At 42.6% G+C, this 27,343-nt stretch overlaps 3 protein-coding genes across 4 annotated transcripts; 1 reads left to right on the top strand and 2 right to left on the bottom strand.

The window, feature by feature from the left end:
* Positions 1 to 145: 145 nt before the first annotated feature.
* Positions 146 to 1,990, top strand: LOC147316709 (purpurin-like). The gene is made up of 6 exons (XM_086313265.1): positions 146 to 283; positions 471 to 585; positions 948 to 1,084; positions 1,176 to 1,288; positions 1,371 to 1,583; positions 1,693 to 1,990. The coding sequence occupies exons 2-6, from the start codon at positions 472 to 474 to the stop codon at positions 1,701 to 1,703; spliced, it is 588 nt and encodes a 195-aa protein (XP_086169391.1). The 5' UTR covers positions 146 to 283; position 471; the 3' UTR covers positions 1,704 to 1,990.
* Positions 1,991 to 2,732: 742 nt separating this feature from the next.
* On the bottom strand, positions 2,733 to 9,919 carry idua (alpha-L-iduronidase). The gene is made up of 14 exons (XM_086313264.1): positions 9,480 to 9,919; positions 8,488 to 8,628; positions 8,233 to 8,315; positions 6,944 to 7,051; positions 6,521 to 6,616; positions 5,981 to 6,183; positions 5,614 to 5,793; positions 5,006 to 5,222; positions 4,694 to 4,903; positions 4,469 to 4,590; positions 3,647 to 3,772; positions 3,270 to 3,346; positions 3,041 to 3,141; positions 2,733 to 2,948 (listed from the first exon to the last, which is right to left on the bottom strand). Exons 1-14 carry the CDS (start codon positions 9,617 to 9,619, stop codon positions 2,848 to 2,850), a joined length of 1,905 nt encoding a protein of 634 aa, XP_086169390.1. The 5' UTR covers positions 9,620 to 9,919; the 3' UTR covers positions 2,733 to 2,847.
* Positions 9,920 to 12,122: 2,203 nt separating this feature from the next.
* LOC147316707 (poly [ADP-ribose] polymerase tankyrase-1) lies at positions 12,123 to 26,449 on the bottom strand. 2 transcript variants are annotated; one of them, XM_086313261.1, is made up of 28 exons: positions 25,927 to 26,449; positions 25,151 to 25,375; positions 22,807 to 22,902; positions 22,644 to 22,680; positions 22,327 to 22,402; positions 20,895 to 20,915; positions 19,282 to 19,376; positions 19,134 to 19,200; positions 18,696 to 18,882; positions 18,443 to 18,564; positions 18,204 to 18,295; positions 17,802 to 17,880; positions 17,540 to 17,711; positions 17,339 to 17,418; positions 17,007 to 17,152; positions 16,672 to 16,837; positions 16,333 to 16,552; positions 15,920 to 16,029; positions 15,526 to 15,714; positions 15,141 to 15,387; positions 14,898 to 14,980; positions 14,657 to 14,777; positions 14,462 to 14,559; positions 14,247 to 14,321; positions 13,933 to 14,038; positions 13,640 to 13,826; positions 13,390 to 13,546; positions 12,123 to 13,304 (listed from the first exon to the last, which is right to left on the bottom strand). In XM_086313261.1, the coding sequence occupies exons 1-28, from the start codon at positions 26,375 to 26,377 to the stop codon at positions 13,218 to 13,220; spliced, it is 3,792 nt and encodes a 1,263-aa protein (XP_086169387.1). In that variant the 5' UTR covers positions 26,378 to 26,449; the 3' UTR covers positions 12,123 to 13,217. The 2 variants fall into 2 exon arrangements, with proteins under 2 accessions (XP_086169387.1, XP_086169388.1); XM_086313262.1 differs by lacking the exon at positions 20,895 to 20,915 and having other exon boundaries at positions 25,927 to 26,448.
* Between the last annotated feature and the right edge of the window lie 894 nt (positions 26,450 to 27,343).

Here is a 27,343-nt window from a genome sequence, read left to right as displayed (position 1 = left end):
GACCTGCGGCTCAGCCAGCCTTATCCTGCCGGGCATCTGTTAAGTTGTATTCCATTATGTAGCCCTGCACTGAATTACATAAAGCCTGCTGAATCTGGGGGTTCATCAGCTTACGCCGGCGGATTTTGTTAACTGGATAAGCCGTAGATTTAAAATCTGAAAATAAGCAGCGAGCCTGTCTGTGCGTCGGGTATAAAAGGCTCACACAGCGTCTTCTCACCACAGTTCACTGCAACAACTCTGCACTGAAAACGTCTTGTGGCTTCTTCATTCCCTACTTCAGGTAAGGAGATGCTTCTTTTAAGGGACTTGCTCAAATTTTTACAAATAAATATGGAGCTCAAAGAACAACCCTTTCTTGTTCTTAAACCATTTATGAGGATTTTAGTGTCAAAATGATTTAGGAATGCTGACTTTACACCTTTATATAAACAAATCATAATACAGTGTTAATTTGGGTTTTGCGTTAGGATGAATTTTCAAATCTTTGCTCTGGTGATGATGCTTCTGGCCTGTGTGGAGCACAGCCTGGCCTCCTGTGTGGTGGACAGCTTCACAGTCAAACAGGACTTTGACCCCAAAAGAGTGAGTACGCAAATGTGTCTTTTAAGGATACTTCTTAACCCTTTCATTACGAGATCAAAAATTGAAATATATTCTAAGACTTTTTCTGTGTATTTTTGAACTTTCTGTAATCTGAATTAGCTTGACTGTATTTATAGTAACACTGGTGTATAATAAGTAGTTGAAAAAATAACCAAAACAGGAACAAAATGATCAATGTGGCTCATGTATAAACCAGAACATCATCGGCATACAATCACACATATGAACTTATGAACTATGTGCTACTTACTGTGATATTCACACATTTCAGTGTGTATATCCATACTATAGACATGCCAATCAAAATAAAGCTCATCTTTGCCCTTTCTTCCCTATAACAGTACGCAGGGAAGTGGTACGCTCTGCAGAAGAAAGATCCTGAGGGTTTGTTCCTGCAGGACAACATCTCTGCTGAGTACACGGTTGGTGATGATGGCTCCATGGTGGCCTCCTCCAGAGGCAGAGTCACTCTCTTTGGGTGGGTATTTGCAACATACTTGGTAGCAGCTTCAATGTGAGGTCATGAATACGCTTGCATTTGCTGCATATTTCCTCTCCTCTGTATTCAGGTTCTGGGTTGTCTGTGCTGACATGGCTGCTCAGTACACAGTCCCTGACCCTGGCAGCCCTGGTAAAATGTTTATGGACTACCAGGGCCTGGCCAGTTACCTGTCCAGTGGCGGTAAGCCTGCTCATCATGTTCTCTTTGTCACTCTGTCTTTCCTTCGTGGAGCTGGGACTAATTTCTCATTCCTGACTTCTAGGTGACAACTACTGGGTCATTGATACAGACTATGACAACTACGCCATCACCTATGCCTGCCGCACCCTGAAGGATGACGGAACCTGCGAGGATGGCTATGCTCTAGTCTTCTCCCGCAACCCCCGTGGCCTCCCCCCTGCCATCCAGAGAGTGGTCCGCCAGAAGCAGGAGGAAATCTGCATGGCCGGACAGTTCCAGCCTGTGCTGCAGTCCGGTATGTAAAACAAGGACTTGTGTTGAGGATTGTTTAGCTTAAGCTCTGATGCAGAGAAAGAATTTTAAGACTTAATCTGACACTTGTTCCTCCTCTCTGTTTTCAACAGGAGCTTGCTAAACAAATGCTCATCTGGGGCATGTTGAGCAACCCTACATTAAAGTGGATCCAAGAGAATAAGCCTGTCACATTCCAACTATGTGACCAACATCAGATAAATCCAATCCAATCCATAACCCTGTGAAAACTTTAAACCTGCCACGACAAAAATACAATTTAAATCCACTGGAAACTATTAGCGATGGAGTGGATATCATCAAATAACCAGCTGTATCAAACTGTCACACTGGTGGGTAACATCTGCACTGTGCCATTCTGCATCGGTGACAATAAATTTTGTAAAGAAACTTGTGGTGGCTTTTTATTTCCCTTAACTGCACTTCATATCTACTGTTCACTTATTTATCCAATCCCGTTTATTCACTCTTTTGAAGTGATTCGCTTGAAAAATTAGAAACCCAAATTTTTGAAGTCACAGAGGATGTTTCCTCCAAGGCAGAGGAGAAAGAAAGAAAAGGATGTGTTTAAAGAAAAGTCCTAAAACTTGTGCTTATCTCATCTGAGCCTTAATCAAATCAGCAAAGATGTACAGGAAAGAGTTTCAAACACCAACCAGGCAGAAATAGAACAACATTGTGGTCCCACGACTTCCCCCTGCACTTCAGATGTAGCAACACCCTCAGACAGAAACTGGTTCATCTCAATGCACTCGCAAACACAAGCTGAATAACACAATGTATGTTGTGCGGCGCGGTGAGTAGTGCTCGGACTCTAAATAGGAGAAACCAAACAGCCACCGTAGAAGAGCCACCTCAACATGACAACATCTGCACCTGAACGATAAAGGTCACTCTTTCAAGGATGCAAATGTCCACACCTTGGACCGAGAATACAGATGTTTTCAAAGAGCAGTAAAGGAGACGATCTGTGTCCACCATCTTTGACCAGACACCGGATATTAGAAACCAACAATGCAGTCTAGAGATCCCTTCCCAAGCGTCTCAAACCTCACTTACACCTTGCCTCAGGTGACCTCAACATGATGGGGTGGGGCGAGGATTCAGTGATTTCACACCTTGACTCACATGATTACAGCTGACCACATACAATGCTTTATTAAATACAAAATCCACCAATCCAAAAATTTACATTATATAAAACAATAACAAAACATAACATAACAGCCAGCAGACCAGATCTCGGACTAATGCTCCTCTGAATATCTCTCTGGCAGCGAGTACTCGCCGGGCCTTCCCCAGTAGTCCACAGCTCGAACTCTGTACAGACCACTAACCTCCTGGTCCACTACAGAACACAACAGAGACCATGATATTATTTCTCTGTACAGTCAGACTCTAAAGGTCTCAGATTTAGAAGAATTTAGTGTGAATTCTTACCTGGTGAATAAACATAAGAAGTAAAAATAGTGTTCTGGGTGCTGATTTTGCCGAATGCCTTGCCGCCTGTGGATAATTCCACTTCATATGTTTTGATGCATCTGCGAAGCATAACATAATAAAAGTGGTGTTAGCCTTACTAACGTTGTCCAACCTTTAAAGGATAAAGATGCATATAATACATTTTAAAGCAGAGTGAAATGAAATGTTTTGGATGAGAAACACCTACTTTGAATTGACACAGTGGTCAGACCAGATAATAAGGACTTGACCTTTAGTGATCCTAATGAAGCGTAACCCGTTGACCTGAAGAAGGTCAAATATAACGCAGTGTAAAAATATAAATCTGTGATTAATTTTATAGACAACAGAGCATTTAAAAACATACATTTATTACAAATTTAGCAAATAGACCTACTCATAAAAACTCGCCTTGGCTCTATAGACTTCTTTCTAGCTTAAAATTAAAAATATAATCAATTAAAATATTTTAAAGCAGCTTCAGCCTTCTTACTATTTTCTAATATTGTCTTTCAGACTCATTTATGACACGAGTGTAATATGAGATATTTTATCTATACAACATTGTGTTGTGTTGGTACTAACCTGGTCTGGCACAGCTTTCGGCCGGGCACAGACGTGGATGAGGAGGACGGAGGGCACCGGCAATTTGGCTTTCAGAATCAGACTGTCTCCTGCAGGAACGTCCAAGGGTCCGTCAGTGTGGGGGCCCTGAGACAATGACACATCAGGTCAACGCGTGTCTCAGTGCACTTGAGAGAGCAGGAAAAGGTCAAAGTGATCTGTCAAATCAGTTCAAGTCTTAAAGACTCACATAAAAATAATCCCACAGGCATCAACTAGATAACAAAAAATGATGAGAGTTCATACTGGGAGGAAATCCATGCTTTCACAGTGTGGTGTGCAGAAAACGTCATCAAAAATAAAAAAAAATAAAGGCAGAGAAGCCTGTTTAACTCGGTGGAATGAGGGAATCATTGCACGGCGTAAAGTGTGCCACAGCCTTCGAGGCTCTTTCATGCCTGTCACGTGTGCTCACTGACAACCTGCTCTCTTCTGTAAAGAGAAAAAGGCACCAGTAGCTGTTCTGCTGATCTCTCGGGAACGCCAATCAAGCCGCACGGTGCTGGGCTGTGACCATAGATGCCGCTAAAGAATATCAGGACCACATCCAATCCTGATGAAGTCCGATTTTGGCAGTATGCTCAGAAATGGACATTAACAACTCGCTCAAGGTAATTTTTTTAACTGACATGTGGTGATGATCAAGTCTTCCCCTAATTTTCTCTGAGTAGTGTATCAAACAGGATAGATAACTTTTAGCTTTCGTGTTTTGCTGTACACTGAAAAACATACAATTATAATTGCAGAAAACTAGAATATATACTGTCCAGCTGTCCTGTTTACCTCCACACTCCTGAGGTGTCTGAGCTGCTCTGCTGTGGGGTAGTCAGGGCTCCCCATGTTCTGCCACAGCTCGTAAGGGTTGGTTACATTATTGTCCAAGTAATATGTGACATACATTAGACCTGGATAACAAACAGATAGCAAAGAGGAGTAAAATTAACCAAACAGACTTACAGAAATCATCACAGATAAACAGAAACACTCCAAATCCCTTGACAGTGTTACCGTTTTGTGCAGGCAGTCCTTTCAGTGAGACAGTGACATCGTCGGTGATGGTAGAGGTGCTGTTGTCCTCACTGTTGTACACCAACACTGCTGCCTGCCAGCTGTCTGAGCCACCGGGCATTACGGGTTTGTGGCTACTGGCGAGAACTCCCAGTGTGCCGTTGTGGCCTCCTGATGAGTTCACAACCTGAGCCAGAAGCTGGGTCTCTCCTAAAATTTGAATCACAGGGACACATACGAATTAAATCATGTTTAAACGATTCATCCCCTTTCCCCCCCGAGGGAACATGTGTTCTAGGGTAAAGATGTCACCTAGCAAAGCCAGCAGGGCCATGACTGTGAGGACGGGCTTCCTGATGAGTTGAACATGAGGCGGCTGAGTGTTGTTGACCTGGAAGCGGGCGGTCAATGTGCGCTGGGTGAAGGGGTGTGGGTGGTAGCTGAGGAAGGCATTGTCGTTGCTCAGCAGGGTGTAGTTGATGGTGCTGTTTGGGTTTGCCATCAACCTATCCTGGTGCTGGTTTATAATCTTTTGAAGGTGGACAGCAGAGGATTTGATCAGGGTGATTTAACTGGCAGAGAGAAGCTCCTCGTAACACACCGACAACAAATTAGTTCTTTTATCCCATACCCACATTTAGACTGGTCTGATGAATACATTTTATGAAGTTGTCGGGGTCATTTCTATGGGAAGAAGATCATACACAAAATATGGGGGCATTTGCTAATCTCTCCATTACCGATTAAAGTTTGATGTCCGGCAATTTAGAGCTGCCGTGCTCACATCAGCTATTTGGTGCGGTCCTTTTCAGGTTTAAATGAAAGATATTGTTCTAGACTGGACACTTCTAACAAACATAAATTCCCACGTGAAATATTTTTTTCCACCCATGCTGTTCGTTTAAATGTCTTCGCCTCACCTTTACCACCATTGCAGCATAGGTCACATCAGCCCTCCACTCCTGAGGCCTGGACCACCCTACCAGAGGATCAGCCTCGTCATTGTAAACAGGCAGGCTGCGAAACTTAGGGAAACGCTCTTGGATCTCTCCTACAGTCTTGATCTCCTGCTGAAGGATGGGGAAGGAATAGCCTCCTCCCTGTAAGATCGAAGACAGGAAGTCAGCCTGGAATTAAGCAAGTTTGTGTAGTAATAACTATAGTTTTTCCTAAAACAGCTAAGTCTATGAACATAATGATAATTATATTTCTCTGGCAACTATAAGCACAAATCTAGAGCATAATCAAGGCTGCTTTCATTTTCTATTTGCTAAGAAAAGAAAACACCTTTTTGTGCAGGGCTATATAGTCCAGTCTGACCCCAGTCTCTCCAGTGAAGTAGTTGGTGCCGTTGTAGCAGTGCTGCAGCATGGCCCAGCAGTACGGGGAGTGTGGATGGGGGTGACAAGAGTCTCCTGGACCTCCAAACCTCAGGAGTGTACTGGCAGCACGCAGACCCTCAGAACAGGCGTCATAGTAGTTTAGAAACCCTTGAGAAAAAAATGATAATCCACAGCACAGCACTGTCATACTGTCTGGCGAGAACATTTGAATTTCCACAAATTTATAAAAGCAGCTCCAGAAGAATTGGTTTAGTGCTTTTAGGCATAACTTCATATAATGTGTGTGCCCGTTTACATTCACATAACACTATTATAAACACAAGCTCCAGATCTATAAGAGAAAATAAGTAGGGGGGTGGGGGGGGGGACCCCCAGACTTACCTTTCATCAATGGTAACAGTTTACAAACACAAACACACACACACACACACACACACACACACACACACACACACAAGCCATGCACAATGTCTCACAGGTTTACCTTGAATTGAGACAGTAACATTATCAAAGTCATGGTTGTTGGGCTCATTCCATGTTTCAAAGTTCCATCGAGAAACACTTCCCAGGCCATATTTGTCTGAAATTTACAACAAGCAACGACAGTCATCACAAAACGCATGAGCAGGGTGACACAGTGCAGATTAAGCCATTTAGTTTCAGCTAAATCACATGTTTACATGCCCGCCACAGTACATTTTCTGATTGATTTCTGAATACTTCAATTGGGACCATTTTAGTCAAAAAATGACTGTTATTCATTATTTTAATGCATAGTAATTTGTTATGGCTCTCCTATTGGACTTCACTGTTCTTCACTGTCGTCCTTTTTAATATTCTTATTGATTATGCAAAAAAAGTACGAAACAAAAAACTAAACTAACGATGTCTGCTTCAACTCACTCACCAATGTACCTCTTGGCTATGAGATAAACCAGATTTCTCCACTCGACCACTTGTGATTTATCCTCAAAATCAGTGAAGTAATTAGAGACACTTCCCATCAGTTCAAATCCTGCAACAGAGAACAGGAAAATCCAATTACGTTTTCTGATATACAAATTTCTGATGTTTAGCTAACAAATTAACTAAATGGTAAATGGACGTACATAGCACTTTTCTACCCTCCTGGAGCACCTAAAGCACTTTATACAACATGCCACATTCACCCATTCATACAAGCACTTTCTTCGGTGCTTCCTAACCTCCTAGAACCTGGCGTCCACATATGTGGACATCACATTTTGGGTTGTCTAGACCAAAATACACAACTTTGCGATACAAGGAACTGATAACCACGTACGAGGACACCATACTGCCACTCTTCTATCAAAATTTAAAACAAATGTCCTCATATGTGGATCTAATTTTTCTCAGAAACAAAAATCAGTTAAAAAAAATCATCAGGTAATTCTTTGTTTTTACATTAATCAGGTCCCAATCAGCCCAAATAGCAAACAGAAGTTAAAAATGCATGTTTGGGTCTTAGGAGGTTAAGCTAACATTCACATAAATTCATACTCCAATGAATGCATCGGAGAGCACCTTGGGGTTAGTATCTTGCCCAAGGATATTTAGCCTGCAGACAAGGGCAGCCAGGGATCAAACCACTAACCTTCCAATCAGTAGATGACCTGCTCTATCTCCTGAGCTACAGCCACCCCAAGCAGGCTAGGCTAGGCAAGGCTTTAGATTTTGTTGCAAGAGAATGTTTTTCTGTCATCTGACCTACTTCAAAATTGGCTGAGGTATTACTCGAGTAATAATAATAATGGACTGCATACAGCGCTTTTCGAGATCCTCAAAGCGCTTTACACTATTCATTCACTCTCACATTCACACACTGGTGGAGGCAGCTACAGTTGTAGCCACAGCTGCCCTGGGGCAGACTGACAGAAGAGAGTCATATTGCACCATCTGGCCATCACCAGTAGGTGGTAGGTGAAGTGTCTTGCCCAAGGACACAACGACCAAGACAGACAGAGCTGGGGATCGAACCGGCAACCTTCTGGTTACAAGATGAGCTTCCCAACCCCCTGAACCACGGTCGCCCGCGCAGGGTCAACTTTTGTGGTAGTCATGACCACAGAAATTATGTTTTACTCTTCCATGACCTCATAACGAACAATAAAAAGGTATGAAAACAGATGACAAATGTACATCAGGAATAAATATAACAGGACTGTAGTACAGTACCTGGTTGAAGGCCATTCATCCATAATAGCTCTATCAGCCGGTCCAGTCTAGTGAAGTTATATTGAGGTTTTCCTCCAATATCTCTAAAATTAAAAAAAAGTTAGATGAGACCACTCTTAGTACTACCGTAAGTTATAACCTACAAAAACAACATTCAAAAAGCTTGTCTTCGATCGCGAGCGTGTTATAGCAAACATGACCCACCACATGTCATGCTACTTGCTACCTACTTGCTTGTTCATTTACTTCACTTACTGTGCAGTCACCAGCTCCAGCATCCAGTGTATCCTGACCTGCTGGATCCCTCCATGAGGAACAGAGCCCACATAGGCCAAATTCAGCTGCTGGTCAATGCTCAGGTCATACTCGTGGGCCTGCGTGTGAGGGAGCGGGGGGCTGGACACAAAACACAGACAAACATTTAGCTTTGTGCTATATCTACACACACTCACTGGGCATTTTATTAGGTACACCAGATTGGACCCCCTTTTTCCCTGAACTCACTTAGTTCTTCATGACACAGATTCAACAATGTACTGGAAAACATCTTCAGAGACTTTGGTCTGTAGTGACATGACTGGCATAACATAGCTGCTGCAGATTTGTCAGTGGGCTGGTGAATATGGAGGCTATTTGAGTACAGTGAATTTTCAAGACACCAGTTTGGGATGATTTGAGCTTTGTGGCACTGTGTGTGATGCTGGTGCTGACAGATGTGATCAAAAAAGGATGAACATCGCCAGCAACAATACTCAGGTAGGCTGTGTCGTTCAAATGATTCTTAACGTTTAGTAAGGGACCCAAAGCATGCCAAGAAAATATCTCCCACACCATGGCACCACCAGCAGCAGGCAGGGCCCTCATGTTGTTCATGCCAACCCTGAATGAGTGGCAGATACTGACACTCATCAGAGCATGCATCATTAATGTGTTCTTAGTTGTCAGAAATTTGGTCTGCTGCTGTAGCCCATCCACTTCCGGGTTTGATGTCTTGTGTGCTCAGAGATGCTCTTCTGCATACCTTGGCAGTGAGTTACTCCATAGTCTACCTTTCTCCCTTTACGCTCAGAGAAAGTCCTACGTGTTCCTAGTAAGTGCATCGTTTTTTAAATACTTCCTCTGAAGTATTCTGCTACAGTGAATATAAAAATAATTCCACAGTCAGTGTCCCGTTTCAGTGAATCTCTGCTTTCTGGCTGACACTTACTGCTCGGCGCTCACACGGGAAAAGTTAAAACTGGACCTACCAGAAACCAGTGCTTCTCCAGAAGTGTTTAAGATCTCCTGTCGGCCTTTGCACGTCAGCTGTGATAACATAGGAAGCGCCTGAAGTTTCGGAAATGCAAAGGAGCAAAGCTAGAAATGTAAACGTTTTCCACACCATCATATTTGCGACCCGCTAGCTTAAACGGCTACAATAAAAAAACAAAAAACAAACACGGTGTGTTATAAAGAGAGTGGGGAAGTGTGACTTAAACGTCGTCTGTGAGTAAATAGGAGAAAAAGCTCTGCCATAGCTCAACTAGACACACTTAAGACACCAACAAGTGTTTCTAACAAACTAGCAAAGTGCGACTGCAGTCATGTGAACACAACAACGTAGATTACATGCGACAGTGTTGTAGTCTTTTAGGGAAGTGAGCGGTGCATCAGTTGCATGGATACAAAACCACTGCACATTCAATTAAACACAACATTCTGCAGAGTATCAATGATGTAGCTTCTTATTATATTATCGATTATTATATTATCGAGGCAGAAGATGGAGAACCAGCTTCAGCAAAACAACGTTGGTGAAGTCTGGAGAGGCCTCAGAACCATCTCAGGCCACAAACAGCAGAACTCTCTGCCTGGGAGGGATGTGAGATGGGCAAATGAACTGAATCATTTCTTCAACAGATTTGATTCAACCATGAGACAGTCTACAACATCGGCTGCAGACTCACCCACCCCCACTGCTGCTGTTCCACCTCAGACACTTCACACCTCCTCTATTCACCCTGCTCACTCCTCCCCACCCCCAACAACAGCATCCAATACACACTCAACACAAGGCTCCAGCCTGTCTCTCTCAACCACCCAGGTTAGGAGGGAACTGAGGAGGATTAATGGCAAGAAGGCAGCGGGTCCAGATGGCATCAGCTCGAGGTCAGGTCCTGCGCGGACCAACTGTGTGGGGTGATGGAGCACCTCTTCAACCTGAGCCTGAGGTTGGGAAGAGTCCCACAGCTCTGGAAAACCTCCTGTGTTGTACCAGTGCCAAAGACTTCACGCCCCAAGGACCTCAACAGCTACAGGCCGGTGGCTCTGACATCCCACCTGATGAAGACCCTGGAGCGGTTGGTCCTGGCTCAGCTTCGGCGCCTAACAAGCTCATCACTGGACCCACTTCAGTTTGCCTACCAGCCTGGCATTGGAGCGGATGATGCCGTCATTCACCTCCTACATCGTTCCCTCGCTCACCTGGAGACCGCTGGAAGCACTGTGAGAATCATGTTCTTTGATTTCTCCAGTGCCTTCAACACCATTCTTCCCTCGGTTCTAAAGGACAAGCTGGTGAACTCTGGAGTGGACCATCACCTCACTACCTGGATCCTGGACTACCTCACCGACCGACCACAGTATGTGAGGACTCAGGGCTGTGTGTCGGACAGGGTCGTCTGCAGTACGGGGGCCCCACAGGGAACCGTTCTGGCTCCGTTCCTCTTCACCATCTACACTGCAGACTTCTCCCACAATTCCACCCAGTGCTTCCTGCAGAAGTTCTCTGATGACTCTGCAATAGTCGGCCTCATCACTGATGGGGACGACAAGGAGTACAGAGGACTGACTCAAGACTTTGTGGACTGGTGCCAGCTGAACTACCTCCAGATCAACGCCAGTAAAACCAAGGAGCTGGTGGTAGACTTCCGCAGGCACAAGCATTCTCCACTGCAACCACTGAACATCCAGGGTATGGACATTGAGGCTGTGGACAGCTACAGGTACCTTGGTGTTCATCTGAACAACAGACTGGACTGGACTCATAACTCAGACGCCCTCTACAGGAAAGGGCAGAGCAGGTTGTACCTGCTGCGGAGACTCAGGTCGTTTGGGGTGGAGGGCCCACTCCTGAAGACCTTCTATGACTCTGTGGTGGCTTCTGCTATCTTTTATGGTGTGGTCTGCTGGGGCGGCAGCATCTCTGCTGGGGACAGGAAGAGACTGAACAGGGTGATCCGAAGGGCCAGCTCTGTTCTAGGATGCCCTCTGGACCCAGTGGAGGTGGTGAGTGACAGGAGAACGGCGGCTAAGCTGTCATCCCTGTTGGACAACGTCTCCCACCCCATGCAGCAGACTGTGACAGCACTGAGCAGCTCCTTCAGTGGGAGACTGCGGCACCCACGGTGTGGGACGGAGAGATTTCGCAGGTCTTTCCTCCCCACTGCTGTCAAGACTCCACAACAAAGACTTTAACTGAACAAACACACACATCCACACATGTGCAATAACACTAAGTGCAATAATCTTTTCTGGCATCGTTGTATTTTTACTCAGTTGTATATAGCATTCGTATTCTATTTTTATCTTATTGTATATTTTTATTCTATTTTATTCTACTGTATATAGTATATTATTTTATTCTATTCTGTACAGCTGTGTACTGTATTTATTCTTATTGTATTCTAATTTTTGCGTCATAACTTTTGCACTGTCCACTTCCTGCTGTGACAAAACAAATTTCCCACGTGTGGGACTAATAAAGGTTATCTTATCTTATATGCCAGTTATTTGACTGCAATTTCAATCATACTGGTTTAGTTGCGCATCAAGCTACATTAAATCCCTAACCTTCGACTTTACATATCATAAAAGAAATGGATAATAAATCAGACGCTCAAAACACAAGGAGCTGTTAATGGGACATTTATTAAAAAAACAAAAAACAAAAACGGTATAGGAGAATCAGAAGGCATTAAAGGAAAAATACAGATGTCATTTACAGTTTAACTCAAAAAAAATTGTTAAACAGCAACAGTTATACACAAACATTTACACAACCTGTACAAATATTTTTCCTCCGCAAACTTGCAAGTTAAATTTCAAAATAACTTAAATAGTTTTCTACGTAAAAGTGCAAATCCATATGGGTGTGATGTCTGTGAGTAAAACCATGGCGACAGAAAGGGTGCTTTGAGCTCACTGGCTGTAGGATGTCCACTTGTAAGGAAACACAAACACATTTAGCTGCGTAGTTATGATGCCTTGCACTGACCAGCAAATCAGTACTGTAATATCCCAAACAGTCCCAAACTCTGTGACGCCCTTTCTCAACCAATCGTGCCCAACCCTAAATAAAGCCACCGTTAAACATTGCAGTTCAGTCTTTGTAGTGTTCTCGGGTTCAAAGTTTGGAACGTCAGCATTACAGTATAGCAATGACAACCTGTTACATGTATGGTAGTGTTATAGGTTAGCATTAAAGTCACAGTTAACCACAGACCATTCTATACAGTCTTGAACCCCAAACACGACAGGGTTGTAGTAGTCCACAGGTTTCAGGTTTCGACAGCAAGTGTGAGTAGAGGTGAGGCGAAGGCGGCTGCTGCTGATTCTCCACAGTCACAAGGTATGAGGCGACAGAGAGTGGCAAACTGTTAATGCTGAAACTTCAAAGTCTCTACAGGCATCCTTCTCACTGGTGAGGAGGGGAGACATATTGAAAACAAAAAACTAACCCACACACGCTATTGGGCTTTACATGCTTCTGTAAAATCATGCAGCCGAGTCCAAAACAGAAAAAAGGAAAAAAACTAAAAGAAAATCACCATGAGGAGTATTACAGCATATCTGCTCATGAAGCACTGGTCACCATGGGCTCTACTGGACAGAAAACTGGAAATGTGTTTGGTAAATAAAAACGGTGTTTAGGCATTTGCAATACAAATGGGGGAAAAAAGAAGCAAGCATCGAGTCTTTGTGTGAGTTTGTGTAACATGAAGTAACTACGACTTCTGCTCGGCTCCTGCTGCAGACTGCGCTGCGCTCTCAGGCTTAAGGATCTGGTAGGTGATGAGGTACTCTGGGTAGGCCTAAAGAAAACAAAGCAGGGTGTCAGCCAATATTACACAGCACGTGTTGCTTTTTGCTAACGCTATGGCCCGAGTTCTTAATTACCTGCTCTCCTCTGTAGATGACGTACTCGGCGTAAGCTAGGCCGTTAACGCTGGGCCGCCCGATTACTGAATGATGTCCTGGGGGAGCGTGAGCCATCTTCATGGCACTGAACTGTAGGAACGACTTCCCCAAAGTCACTCGGCAGAAAAGCATTTGCCTGAGAAGTCACAACATATGAACTGAGTACAGGAACAAAACTTTGCTACAACATCTTTGTGCTGCAGTTTAATGGGTGACAGCCAAAAGTTACCTGTGGCACAGGTAGCAGGATCGGTCTTTGTGTGTTGGGCAGCCAGTGCCTCCACCAATGCCGTAGACGTATTGATTGCTTTTTGAGGAGTTCTCTGCAAAATAGATACCTGCTCCAAACATCCCTCCTATGTAGGCGTGACGCTCATCAAAGCCTTTGTGAATGATGGCATTGATAAACGGGGAGCCTGTAAGAAATTGTGGCAGGATGAAGTTACACAGTAGTCAGGTTTTCTGTTATGTCTGCTGCAGACACACAGAGCACATAGATGGTGTGACAGTGGGCGTGGTTACCGTGAAACAACATCCGCTCATTGTGATGGTTGTGGTTCTCGTCTGCGATCTCCTTCTGCCTGTGGGTGTAACGTTCCCTCAGCTTCTTGTTTACCACCTTTTGAATCTGTGTGATACAGTAGGGTACATTTCAAACAGGATGCAGGGAGTTGTGTTTGTTTTACACCATAAACTAATGACTCCTCCCAAACTGCTGTAATATTGAGGTTTGTAACCCCAAAAATATACTAAATAAAGATTTTAAAAAATAGCCAACACTTGGTCAGTATTTTGCTGATAATCAAAACAGTCAAGTAAAGAGTCAGCATTCAGACCTTAATGATGTTGTATCTGCTGAAGACACCACCAGCATTGCCTCCATCTCTGTGCTCTCTGATGGTGCTCTGCATCTGTGTGACACACATGAACAACAAGATTTGTTATAAGGCACTCTGTCCAGCTATCGCTACATAATAATTTACCAGGTATTTAGAACAGCTGCATTAAAAAAGAGACACTATTTTTGGGTAAATGCAGCTTCTCAGCTCACCTCCTCCTCCACTGACTGGTACTCCTTGTCTTCTGGGGCGAGGTCTATAAGAATGGTTCCCTGGCTGGCACAGTGGAATGTCAGGTATGGGTTGCCACCTGAGAAGTGATCAAGATTCAAAGTGTAAAGATGCACACTCTCTATTAAAGTAGTACCAAAAAAAATCCCCCCAAAAGCCACTGGGTTACACCTCACCTTGTTGGCCACCCAGCAGCCTCTCAACTCCCTTGATGAGCTTGTGTCGGTGGCCATATGCATTAATCCCGATCTCCTTCAGCTCCTCATGGCCCATGTCAGCCAGCACATCCAGTGTGATCTGAGAAAAAAACCCCACAACAAATTGAGACCTTTAATAATTTAATTTTGGTCAAACGTATAACCAGCGGGTTACAGGTCCAGCGTAAAAGGTGTGCTTGCTAGAAAAAGCCATTATGACCTGCTCTCTCTCAAAGATGTCCCTGAGGTGCTCCAGGCCCAGACTCTTCAGGAATTGACTTATGTTCATGTCCAGCATTGCCACTATGAAAAAAAATAAAACAACAAAACAAAAAACCCAGAAGATTTAATAAAACAAATAATTGTAACACAAGCTCCCCAATCTCTTTTATGTCCAATTTGTCTGCTTAACAAGATTTTATAAACTGAGCAGTGTTTGATATAAGGACTGCAACAAACATACTTTCCCCTTCCTTGCGGTCAGTGCCAGTGGCTCCATCTGCCACCCCGGAGGACCCTGTAGCAGCGGCAGCAGCCAGCTCAGTGAGGGGCCCGGCAAGGTTGTCTATGCTGCTGGCAGCTGAGAGACAAGAAGGCGTGGAGGCAGGGGAGATGACAGAGGCGCTGACCACTGTGGCCTGAGGCTTAAAGCAGCTGGGCAGGGCATCCGGTGGCATGGCATCCATCAGCAGGGCTCGGATGTCATCAGCCTGCAGGAATATACAAGTTAAAAAAATTCAGCAAAGGAAACAGCCTGAGCCTTTCAACGAGCAAACATATTGAAGTACAGAATTTCATTTTATGGTGCGTTTAGTATCACAGTTATTCTTTCAGACAGGAGCCATTACCGTAGCCAGATCCAGAGCAGTCTGCCCCTCCTGGTTCTTCATGGTGGGGTCGGCTCCATGAGCCAGCAGCAACGCACAGAGCTGTGTGCGACCCTTCTGAGCTGCTTCATGGAGGGGTGTGAACGCCCATTTGTCTGTGGCATTCACACACGTGTTGTATTTGATCAGAAGGGCTGCAATATCCACATGCTGCGAGGAAGAGAGGGAACAGATCACAAGTTAAACCCTGAACTTCAAGTTAAATAAAATAACACAGTTACTGACACAGAGTTTTCAAGAGCTGATGGCAAGGTCATCAGCTCAAGTATCTTTTCATCTACAATGTTTACACTTTTCATGTATCTACAGCTACAAAACCCACAAAAATGTTTCTGTTTATGTAGCTGAGACTGACCCCGTAAGAGGCAGCATTATGAAGAGGGATAAGGCCTCCTTTGTCCTGTGCGTTGACGTCGGCCCCGTGTTCTAATAGATACTCCGCCACTTCAAGGTTGTTGTAGCCAGCTGAGAGAAGAAGAAAAAAAAAAAAAAAAAAAGAGTCAGTGCAACTTCCTTCATATGAACACACTTCGAAAAGTCTTTTTTAATGCATATTTAATTAGATGAGATTAGTCTCATTGAGCTCCACTCTTTTTACAGCTCGACATGAATAAAATGCAAAGGAAATACTGTGTAAATACAAAACACATAAGACCAACAGCCAGAAAAACAGGACATATTATGTTCCAAGTTTTTATGTCAAACAGTGTGTGAGTTAGTATTTTTACTCAGTACAAAAGTATACAAACACATCAGAAGAGCTTGTACCTGCGAGGTGAAGCGGTGTGGAGTTGCGCCCCTGTGTGTCTCTGCAGTTGATATTCTCCGGGGAGCAGAGCTTCTGGACCCGGGCCAGGCAGCCCTTCTTGGCAGCATCCAGCAGGGCGGCATCGCCCCTCAGCAGGTCCTGGATGTCCGTGTCCCCATCTTTCACCATGTCCAGCGGCATGTTGCCATCACGGTTCTTCTTGCTTGGGTCGGCTCCATGCTGAACAGAAAGGTTTAGTTGATCGATTTTATAAAAATATTTGTTGCACATGACACTGAGTGACTTTCCAGGCCAAAGTGATTCGTTTTCCTGTCAGAATCATGAGGGTGGGCGCTTACTTTGAGTAGCAGTTTGCAGATTTCATATTTTCCTTTGGCCGCAGCCTCGTGAAGAGGGGTGAACTTCCAAAGGTCGGCCACGTTCACTGAAGCTCCATGTCTGACCAGCAACTCGGCCACTTCATAGTGACCATAGGAGCACGCATTGTGGAGGGGAACAAGACCACTGAAGGAGGAAAACCGGCAGAAAAAAAGATCACATTTAAGAGGGAAGAAAATGTGTTTAAAGTACTGATAATTACGGCTTAAAAGGCTTTAAACATGATAACTTCTGATGTCTTTTATGACATTTTTAGTGAACTAACAGACTGTAAGATGGTAGTTTAAGAACTCACCCCTTGTCTTTGGCGTGAACGTCAGCTCCATGGTGTAGCAGGTATTCAACAACAGCCACTCGATTGTAACCGGCCGCAAAGTGCAGAGGAGTGGAGTGGCGCCCCTCCAAGTCCCGACAGTTTACGTTCTGGGGGGTGCAAAGTTGCTGCCAAACGTACATTTTCTAATTAGCCAAGTTTACAAGACATTACATTTTATATCACTGCTACTAGTGAGCATGTGGAACTGATGTGCTACAAATTTTACAAGTGTACAATAAAGATTTTATCACAGTAATAAGTCTCTGTGAAACTCATCATGAATGATCAGGCAGAAGAATCAGTGAACTTACTTGCACTGTATCCAGATCTCCTGCTTTGGCCGCCTCCAGAAACCTGTAGTCCACGTCAGAGTTACGTGTGGGAACATTTTCTGGAAAAGAGAAAGAAAAAAAAAAAAAAAGCTGTCAAAGAAGGACTCACATACACCATGTGATGATCAAGAAAAATAGTGTTTTTTCCATTTTCTTGAAAGTTAGAAGTGCGGTAATCACCGTTGAGGATCTGTTGCACAGCTTCGTTGCCCATCTGAGCAGCGGTGAAGCCCTGCAGAGACACAATGGAGGGGTCGGCCCCGTAACTCAGCAGCAGCTTGCAGGTCTGGATGTGACCAGCCAGCGCCGCTCTATGAAGAGCTGTCTGACCCAGAGTGTCCACAGCATTGACCTGGAGTCAGAACGAAAGAGGTTTCTAAGTTTCATACCAACAACTCTCCCAAAGACCACATTTTTTCAAAAAGGAAATGCAAAAGCACACCTTTGCTCCATGTTTCTGCAGCACCTCAAGGATATCATTGTGAGCTCTCTCGGCAGCGACGTGCAACGGGGTCATGAAGCTAAAAGACGTCACAGATGAGAACATGTCACCATTATCACTCTTTAGTGCTGAATCAGCAGCTTTTCGTTTTTTTAAAATGTTTTACATCACGGTCTCACGTCTTTGCGGCACTTTAATGTGTTTTTACTTGCAACACATTTTTTTGCAATTATGTTGTCACATCTTAGACCACAGAGATTAAGTTGCTTAATTTGGAATAAAATGCTTATTATAATTATTATTATTATATCAGCTACATTCATTACCTTTAAGATGAACTCCTAGTTTATTTGCTTCTTACTTTTAAAAATACAATCTAAAAACTTTTTGTTGTTAACTTACTCTTTGTTCTTCTCATTGATGTTGGCACCTTTACGCAGCAACAACTCGGTCACCTGCTTTCTCTTAGGGTGGGGTGAAGCCACAGCACAGTGCTGAAATACACATTAACATTATATTAGTGCCGAGCTTCATCTTCATTATGCAGAATTATGCAAAGAACTGCTGGTAGCACAATGAGAGAGAGAGAGACAGGCATGTTAAGAGAAACTACTGGCAAGCTCCATAGACTTGATTCTGACCAGAGCTGTTTCGTTGGTCTGAGGATGTTTGAAGCTGATAATTTCCAGAGCCAGCGTCTTCTTCACTTTGGCCACGTCCGCCTCCCTGGCTGCCTGCAGCAATGAGTGACCTTTGAACTCATCTAAAAAGAGATGTGGAAATGACAAATTAGGTATGGTCTAATGATTTGGGTTTCTAAGTACATGAAAGCTAATCTTTGTGGAAAAAAATGCCTGCTGATGAAGCCTTTTAGGTGGCTTAGCGAGAACTCACAGGTAAGCCTTTCTTTCAGCTCTGGAGTCGGAGCCATGTCCACAGCACTCTTGCTGTGGCAGTTTAGGAGGGTGGGGTCAGCCCCGTGGCTTAGCAGCAAGGAACAAACCTCCACTCGGTTCTTGGATGCTGCCTCGTGGAGGGGAGTGAACTGCCACAGGTCCATGGCATTCACACAGGCTCCATGCTGCAGAGAGAAACAGCACAAAACGTGTACAGGAGAAGGAAGAAACATTTGTTTCATCACATCAGTATCTGACATAACAAAATGTAATTAGTGTCTGATTACAATTCCTAGCACTACGTTATTTCCTAGTTATAACTCATGACATGATTTTACAAAGCGAAACGAGTTACACTTATTCATTGCTCAATAACATTTCAACCAACCCAGAGTCCTAAAAGCACAAGCTCATCAAATAAGAAATCGTGTCTTACTTTAAGCAGAAGCTCGGTGACCTCGTAGTGACCGTAGGAGCAGGCGTTGTGAAGAGGAACCAGACCACTGCCGGACAACACACTCTGGTTAGTGTCGTGACTTATACTTAAAAGGACAAAAGAGAGAAGAGGAAAAAAAAAGCCTCACCCTTTGTCCTTGGCGTGAACATCAGCCCCATGCTGAAGGAGGAGCTGAACGATGCGGACCCGGTTGTACCCAGCAGCGAGGTGCAGCGGTGTAGACTGCAAGAGAAAGAAAGCCTGTTAACATCGTTCGTGGGCCGGGTCGGTGCATACTGCCTTTGATGGCCACATGAGCGAGCGGCTGATTAAGGCCAAAAGCAATTGTGCTAGAGCAGGCTATGCTCGGTGAGTTGCAGATGAATGGCGGACATCGTGATGCAGAGTCAATGAGTTTGTGGGGAAAATTCAACAACAAAATTCAGTTGCTGTTGTTACTATGTCTGACCTGAGCGACGACGAGCAACTTTAACCTCACTAGTCATCTAACTCGATTTCCAATTGATAAGATCTCAAAAAAAAAAAATCTTTTAGGTCTTAGTACTTCGAAAATAGGTTTGATGCAGTAAGCTGAGGAGTAGTAAAGTCCAAAAGGCTGCTTGTGAATTATGGTTAGGATACAATATCTGACTTACTTTCCAATTCCAGTTATAAAATAATTAACAAATAAATAAAAAGAAAAAAACAATAGAGACATACAAAAATGCTTCCAATTTTAATTTCTATTAATTTTTCAATTACCTGTGTATAAAAACAATCATTCAATACTAGCTATTGAGTAAATAAAATTATATTGAATCCCAACCATAATAGGATGCAGTGAAGCTACAATAAGCAGGCTGAGAAAAAACAAAAAATCAAATAGCCTAATTTCAGCCAAGAAAAATGAGAATTAGTATAAGCAAAGCTGCAAATCCCATTTCAATTGCATTTGTTCACTGTTCAAAAATCTGGCTCAGGTCAAGCTCACAATGAAAAGAAGGGACATTGTTTCATTTCAATCCATGCAGTGATGTTAATATAAAAATGCAGAAATGTAAGACTATTAAGTGACAGTGAAAAAAAACAAAAAACAGCTCTGAATAATGAGAGTTGAATCATGGAGGCTTCATTCAGTTTGGGATGACACAAGCAATTTAGAAGCAATCAACATGGAGGGAAGAGCATAGCACTAGAATGGCAGGTTAAGTTTAGACCATTCATTACTGCATACCAACTAATCCAACAAGGACATGTGAAGTATACACAAGTTACAATGACACAAATTCAAGATTCGATTGACAAACAAAGTGCAGAGGGGCAGGCCTTCAGGCATGCATGAATTATCACCATCATCAAAAACAAAATTAATGAAAAGATAAATCAGACACTGATTTATGTGCAAGTGATCGAAAGCTGGAGAAGTGTGGGTGAGTGTGCAGAGGAGAGAGGACAGACGCTGAAGTAGGCAGGCAGTGGGCATTTTGTGCTCCTCTCCAAATCCAAAAAGATGAGTCGTCACCATGACACCAACCCAGTTCAGTCGCTCAATCACATTCACGCACACACAACAGAGGAGCATCAGGGTAGGATAAATGAGTGACCCGTACACCCAGGTCCATGATGTGCAATTAACAAGTGACAGCCAGCTTATTGGTCAAATAAAAACGATGGATTAAAAATAAAAGAATAAAAACAAAAACAAACAAAAAAGATCACAACAGTGCATCAATTAAGTGGCCGTTATCAAGGTCAACTTACCAGCATTTTTTGTGATGTTGACTGATCGACAAATGTTGCCAGAGTCACACGGAAAACAAAATGAAACAAAAATTACAAAATGACAGTGTCTTTTCACAGCAATTTCTCTCTCTCCCTTAAAGTCAGTGAAACATAAAGCGCAGTAAGACAATAACCACTGTTTGATCCGTCAAAGACGGTGTGAGGTTAAATGTGACACGGGGCCAGAGAGGGTAAGTAGCTGGAGGATGCAGTGGAGACTGCTCCTCCTCTTCTTAGGTCTGCTTAAATTCCAGACCACATCTCCAAAGTGGCTTACAGACCTAGATCATGCAAACATCAATTCTACTGCAAAGAGGTAACACTTTAATTTCTGATGGAAAAAAATACGGTTAGAAGTGAATGACATGTGCTGAAAAACTGTTAGCAACAATGAGTTTTCATGGAATAATGAAGGTAGTAGTTATGTTTTGTTTTAAGCTGGTTAGAGAAATAAACACATTTATTCAGGATAAGAAAGCTAATCATTCAATAATTTGAAAATAATGCATGAGGGACCAACCCCACCCCCCCTCCCAAAGAAAAGAAAAAAGAAACACACACACACAAACAGTAGGAGTAAATGCTCCTGTTCATAGGGATGCAATGGAAACAAGATCCCTCACCTAAATCAGCCATGATAAACAGTGTGTAAAGTCTAAAAGAGGAGTGCCAGCTGTGTTTGTACCATTACACATGTAGTTCCCTCAACCACAAAGAGGAAGACAAAAAAACAAAACAAACAAAATTAACAGGAGGAAACCTGCATGGTGATCTAAACACTGCTTACAGTGTAATCACGTCCCACTAACAAAGACTAAGAACTGAAAATGACACAGAAATAAACTGTGCAGAATACATTAAGCCTAGTTCTTTGATCTGACCAGATGTGCTTCCACAGAAAATAGATTTCACAACTGACCAAACATGCTGGAAAAATATAGTTTTGGGGGTTTTTCGTGTAAATTTATGTCTACTTTAGCTTCAAGAGAATGTATACAGAATCAACTAGCCTGATAAACTGGGTTGAAATAGTGCTTTTAGTGGTTTCCTTGAAAAAGGCTGGACAATTAAAAGCCAAGTTGAAGAAAACTGATGCTGTTAAAATGAGGATGATTTCACAGCAGCAAATGGATTGTGGATGGTCTCATGAGAGTCACGCATGCATGATTAGAGAATAAGAAATGTCTAAAACAGGTATTTCCAAATTAAGATGGCCCCAACATAAATCCTCTATAGAAACACCATTCAAACTAATTCAGACTCCTTTAAACACATGCTGACTGAATTAAAAAACAAACGAACAAAAAAACCACAACGTGCATTTTCCCCCTCAAAATCTGAAGTTTCGGAAACACACTAGTAAACGTGTATGTATGTATTTGGTGTAATGTGCTACTTGTGGCTCATTTACCTTGCGACCATCGCTGGCGTGACAGTTGACATTTAATGGAGTCAGCAGTGCCATCAGTTTTTCTTCATTTCCACTCCTGTAATTAGATGGTTGAAAAGACTCAGATGTTGTTAAATCAAAATAAATTGATGGAAACTAGCAACTAAGACGAGGTCAATTAAAGTCAGATTAAAAGGATATCACATGCAATCATTTTTCTCCTCCTTCATATGTTTTAACTCTTAAATGTGCTTACAGAATCACAGGACACACCAGCATCGTTTCTATAACTGCAGTTTACCCAAGAACTTCATGTCATCAACTATTGACACACTCACCTTGCTGCTTCCAAAAGTTCATCCTTCTTGTATTCACCTGGAACAAGAAAAACTCTCAGATTAGAGAAACGTGTGAAACACTTATACATAAATATTGGCATGTGACTTAACTTTACATAGCATTTATTGCTTATGTTTGTTTGGCACATTAACCGAGACTGACCAGTGAGAACCGCCTTAGCTGAAGGGTCAGCCAGATCCAGAGCAGACTTGCCATCGGTGTTGCGGATGTTAGGATCAGCTCCGTGTTGCAGTAACACTGCAAAAGATAAGATGAAATAAACAAAAACTTGCATTTTAACGTTCCTTTTTTGTGTTACTCAGAATGCTGTGCATATTAATAAAGAGGAAGGCTGGTTAAACAGCATAGATAATAATAAAAGACACAAAGTTGAAAACAGTGTTCAAGCTGGCACCACCTCTATATTTTAAAGAGCCCCAGGGGAGAACGCCACCTCGCACAATGAATGCTCCAGCTCATCAGACGTTTGCACATACACTCAAAGAACTAGAATGACATCAGTCTTGTATTCATCTGGATGAAAATGAGCGCTTAGATTAGAGCCTGGCATGCAAAACACTTCACATAAATGTTTGCAGTGGATATAACTTTCCATGGGCAATTACAGTCTCTGTTTGTTTGGCAAGTTAAGTGCTGAGAATGAACCCGGCTGATTTATCAAGTAGAACCTCAGTTATTTCCACACAGGCACATTTTATTTATACAAATAATCCGTATGAGTCAAAGACTGAGGCTTAGGATGGCTCATAATGCCAGTTCAAACTAGGGCTGGGCCATATTATATCGTTCACGGTAATACCAGTATAATGTTAGGCAACGATAGGAAAATGAAATATCGCGATAGAATATGAGTAAAACGCGCATGCGCAGTGCCCTTGTTTTCATACGCACATGGCCGATTGTTGAGCGAAACAGATGAACCAGAATTGGTTTGTAAAAATGGTGCAACTTCAGTGATGTGGAACTGGTTTGGTGTTTGTCCGTCAGATACATGACAAAGCACCTTTTTTGCAGAACATGCAAGCGGCCGTCGTTATTGTCGGACTAAGATGCTTAAATCTGGGAGTAATCTGGGTCCCAAACTCCGTAATCTTCAGGTCAAAGAACACTGCAGCATCACTTAGAGTTAAAAACTGTCTAAATTCTTTCATCTTTAATAAAACGATCAGCATTGCTGCTTTACCAGGTGTAACTATGAAGTCTAACTTCCAGGCATCCATGAAAACAAAATTTACTACATTTAACGGAGTTAGAAGTTAGCAGGAAGCTAGCGGAAGTTAGCTCGCTAGTTTCGCTAGTTGCCTAAGCATGATATTGCATGTTCTGACTGAGAGATTTCTGAAAAATTCAAACGTACAGCTCTGCTATCACTTCCAACATAAATGAAGACCGGAAACTAAACAGCAGTGACGTTTGTAGGGTTACTGAAGTTGGGCTAGCTGGTATATAATGATGTGCTACGTGATCGCTAGCGACACAGCTATGTTAGCATAAACAGTGAAGCTGGAGGACGAACACTAACACTTTTACACTTATAAAAGTTAACGTTAAGGTTCCTGATAGTTGGAGACAAATGCAATCGCATGGCAGGGTGCTGTAAACGGACCAAACTTCAGTCAGGAGAACAACTGAGATAATCCATCCACAATACGAGGTTAGTCATTAATATACTGCAACATGGGAATAGAGCAGCTGCCAGAGAATTCAACATTAATAAGTCAATGGTACAGAAGTGGAGGAAGCAAGAAGAATGAGTTTAATAAAGTTTGATTTATCTGACTGCTTTGTTTCGCTTAATGTGCCTTATAATCCCGTGCACCTTATGGTCCGAAAAATGCGTACTGCACACTGCAGTTTAATGTTGCAAAGCACCTCTTTTTAACTTCAGTGGATATTATACATGGTTATGCTCAGGATATGTCAGCCCATTTCTACTGGAAATGCCTTTTGGTTAAACTTTCAGCAAGGAATTTGCATTTGCACTGTTACATTTTTATAAAGCTTTAATGTACATAAAAACCAGCTTCTTGTTTAAGTGAAAATAAATGGAAGGTTGTCTTTTTGCGCTAGTAATGTTGTGGAGTTGTATTTTGTCTCGCATCAATTATATCGTCAGTTATATCGTTATCGCAAATTTTCAAATATATATCGTGATAAATATTTTTGGCCATATCGCCCTAGTTCAAACTGTTTCTTTACTCTTGAAATGAGTCCACAAGATGTACTTCTACATGGCAGCCATCCCTGCATAGGCAAATGTTTATGTAAATTAACAAATAAAAAGGTTATATAGGCTATAGAAATTTGATAGGGGAAAAAAAAACACTAAGGCATTTGTTTGTGTGTCACCCCAGTGTAAGTAATGTTTTCAGCCTGCTCTGGCTGTTTTTCCTGTCTCACACACATATTTATTAAGTTTTTCACTCCCACACATACACAATTCCATATTTGCCTAACCGTAGATATAAACGGCTAGCATCCTTACCAATGCACACATCTATCTTTCCCTTGATGGCAGCCTCATGTAACGGAGTGTAGTTCCAGTTGTCTCTGGCATTTGGATCTGCGCCTTGACACAAGAGGAGGCTGACGACTTCTGCGTGTCCAAAAGAGCAGGCATTATGCAGGGGGATGAGACCTCCATCATCCCTAGCGTGAACATTGGCCCCAGTCTGCAGAAGGTGCTCCACAACATCTTTTCTACCAAAGCCTGAAAGAAGCACGTGCGTTGAGTTTTTCCATCTATATTACATTAAGCGTTTTGCATAAGTATCCTGCTAACATTAATAGCTTTTAGCCATTCACAGGAAATATAAAGTGTTGTTTTTGTTGGGATAACTATATTAAAATATAAATACTCTTTATACGATTAAGCATCCGTATAGATACACAAACTTCTTACCTATAATAATTGCAGAGGTGTTGTATTTAATTTAGGGCTTGGGAACTTAGCAAACAACATACACGTAGTAGCATACTGTTAGTTTTTGTTGCAGTTCATGCTAACGTACGGTTATCCTAACTAAAAGATACGACGGTTTGCGTTTCCTAGCTAAATGTTATTAGCGGCACAGCTTATAAAACAGTTATAAAACGACAGCTTAAAATTATAGTTACATTTTAAGGAATATATAAGAAAGAAATGTAAATAAAATGTTAGCGCTAGCACTAAACAAGTCAAGCAAAACACATTATCTAGCTAGCCGCCCGCAGTATGTTAGCTAATAACAAGATGCTGTTGCTACTTCATTAGCTCGTTACCCGCAGCGAAATGAAGGGGGGTTGATTTTCGACCAGCCATGTCCTTCGCGTTTACATTCACCGAATCCACAAGTCTCTTTACTCTGGATACGTCTCCATTACGACAGGCCTCGAACAACTCCCTGAACGCCCCACCGATGCCGCTGCTGCCGTCGGTGGGACTGGCAGCTCCAGAGCCAGGGCTCGAAACGCTGCTGCTACCTCCGCCAGAGGTTGTCGTGGTGGAGCTCGCACTGCTCGCTAAGGCCGGGGCTGGTAGGTCTGGGGAGGCCAAAGCCATTTCAATCCCTCCGCTGCACTCCCTCTCATTCTCCGAAGGTCCGACGGCCGAGGTCAGCAAAGCCATCGGCGGAGAGCCCGGAGGAGCGCCAGAAAGAGAGCCGTTTCTCGGCGGAGACTGTAAAGTATTTTGCTGTTGTTGCTGCTGCGATGAACGTCGAGACACCGCCATTACAGCAGCTCTCAGGCGATAATAAAAGCAGTTCCTCCTTCTTTCCGGTGAAAGTGGTCGTGTTTCCTGTCAGCTGTTTTCTTAGTGGAGCCTGGCAGTGGACCCCCTCCCCCTCTCCGACTTAAACTTACTATAATGCATTGCAAAACACATTAAAAAATATCGTCTTTAGGTATTACATTGCTTTATTGCCTTATTTAAAATTGATTATTTAATTTAAAAGAACGTACTAAAAGACTGAAAATAGGTTTGTGAGATTTGGGGGGAGAATTTTTTTTATGTGAAATATATATTTTATATTTCACAGTGCAATAAACAATTAATAATAAAAAATAATAAACGAACTTAAAAAAAAAGAATTAATTGCTTTGGGGGGCTTATGCCTGGGGCGGCAGAGATAATTAAAAAAAAATCTCAAGTAATTCTCAATTGTTCCACTGGCAGACTTCTTTTCCGTACAATAAACCGCAAAAAAACTGAAGGGTTTTCATAATGTTTAAGTATAATATGACATCAGATATGGCAGCTTTTGTTCTTGATGTTTGTTTTTTGATCTTTGGTTCATCTATGTTGACCCGGAGGTCCCGGTCAACACAGGTGCACTGCACTTTGAGCTTTTCCAAAAAAAGATCAATAAGAAAAACTACCACAGACCTTCCACGGCACAAGAAAGACTGAGCGGACTGGCAGTAATTAGTATTAACAATAAAGTTGGCCATCAGATTTCTTGCAGTGATGTAATGATTTTCCTTCTAGAAAAGCTTGAAAACAAAAATGCTAAGAGGACGGAGTGTTGAGGAAAACCAAAAAAGTCAAAAGCCTGGATTCCAATCATTCATTTTCAAATGTAGTTCTTCTTATTTTTACCAAAGTGTTTAGACATGTTTACATAGTTTTCAGAACAAATTTATACATCTTGTTCCCTTGTTTCACCTACGTCTATGAATTTACAATACTGAAGTATTT

The sequence above is a fragment of the Aulonocara sp. 'chitande type north' Nkhata Bay genome, linkage group LG12, assembly GCF_057382095.1.
Source record: "Aulonocara sp. 'chitande type north' Nkhata Bay isolate Kocher_YH1m ecotype deep benthic linkage group LG12, A_spYH_male_GT1.1, whole genome shotgun sequence".
In the NCBI taxonomy this organism is placed as follows: Eukaryota; Metazoa; Chordata; class Actinopteri; order Cichliformes; family Cichlidae; genus Aulonocara; species Aulonocara sp. 'chitande type north' Nkhata Bay.
The sequence above is the reverse complement of the archived record's forward strand: the minus strand, read 5'-3'. Positions and strand labels throughout refer to the sequence as shown.

Excerpts from the sequence above, each read along its gene's own strand:
- LOC147316707 (XM_086313261.1), bottom strand. The coding sequence starts at position 26,377 with ATGGCGGTGTCTCGACGTTCATCGCAGCAGCAACAACAGCAAAATACT. Across the intron at positions 19,377-20,894 it reads CAACATCACAAAAAATGCTG|TCTACACCGCTGCACCTCGC; the intron begins GTAAGTTGACCT and ends TTTCTCTTGCAG. Across the intron at positions 14,039-14,246 it reads GCAGATACAACATCATTAAG|ATTCAAAAGGTGGTAAACAA; the intron begins GTCTGAATGCTG and ends TGTATCACACAG.
- LOC147316709 (XM_086313265.1), top strand. The coding sequence starts at position 472 with ATGAATTTTCAAATCTTTGCTCTGGTGATGATGCTTCTGGCCTGTGTG. Across the intron at positions 586-947 it reads AGGACTTTGACCCCAAAAGA|TACGCAGGGAAGTGGTACGC; the intron begins GTGAGTACGCAA and ends TCCCTATAACAG. Across the intron at positions 1,289-1,370 it reads CAGTTACCTGTCCAGTGGCG|GTGACAACTACTGGGTCATT; the intron begins GTAAGCCTGCTC and ends CCTGACTTCTAG.
- idua (XM_086313264.1), bottom strand. The coding sequence starts at position 9,619 with ATGATGGTGTGGAAAACGTTTACATTTCTAGCTTTGCTCCTTTGCATT. Across the intron at positions 3,142-3,269 it reads GACCACTGTGTCAATTCAAA|ATGCATCAAAACATATGAAG; the intron begins GTAGGTGTTTCT and ends TATGCTTCGCAG. Across the intron at positions 2,949-3,040 it reads TTCTTATGTTTATTCACCAG|TGGACCAGGAGGTTAGTGGT; the intron begins GTAAGAATTCAC and ends TGTGTTCTGTAG.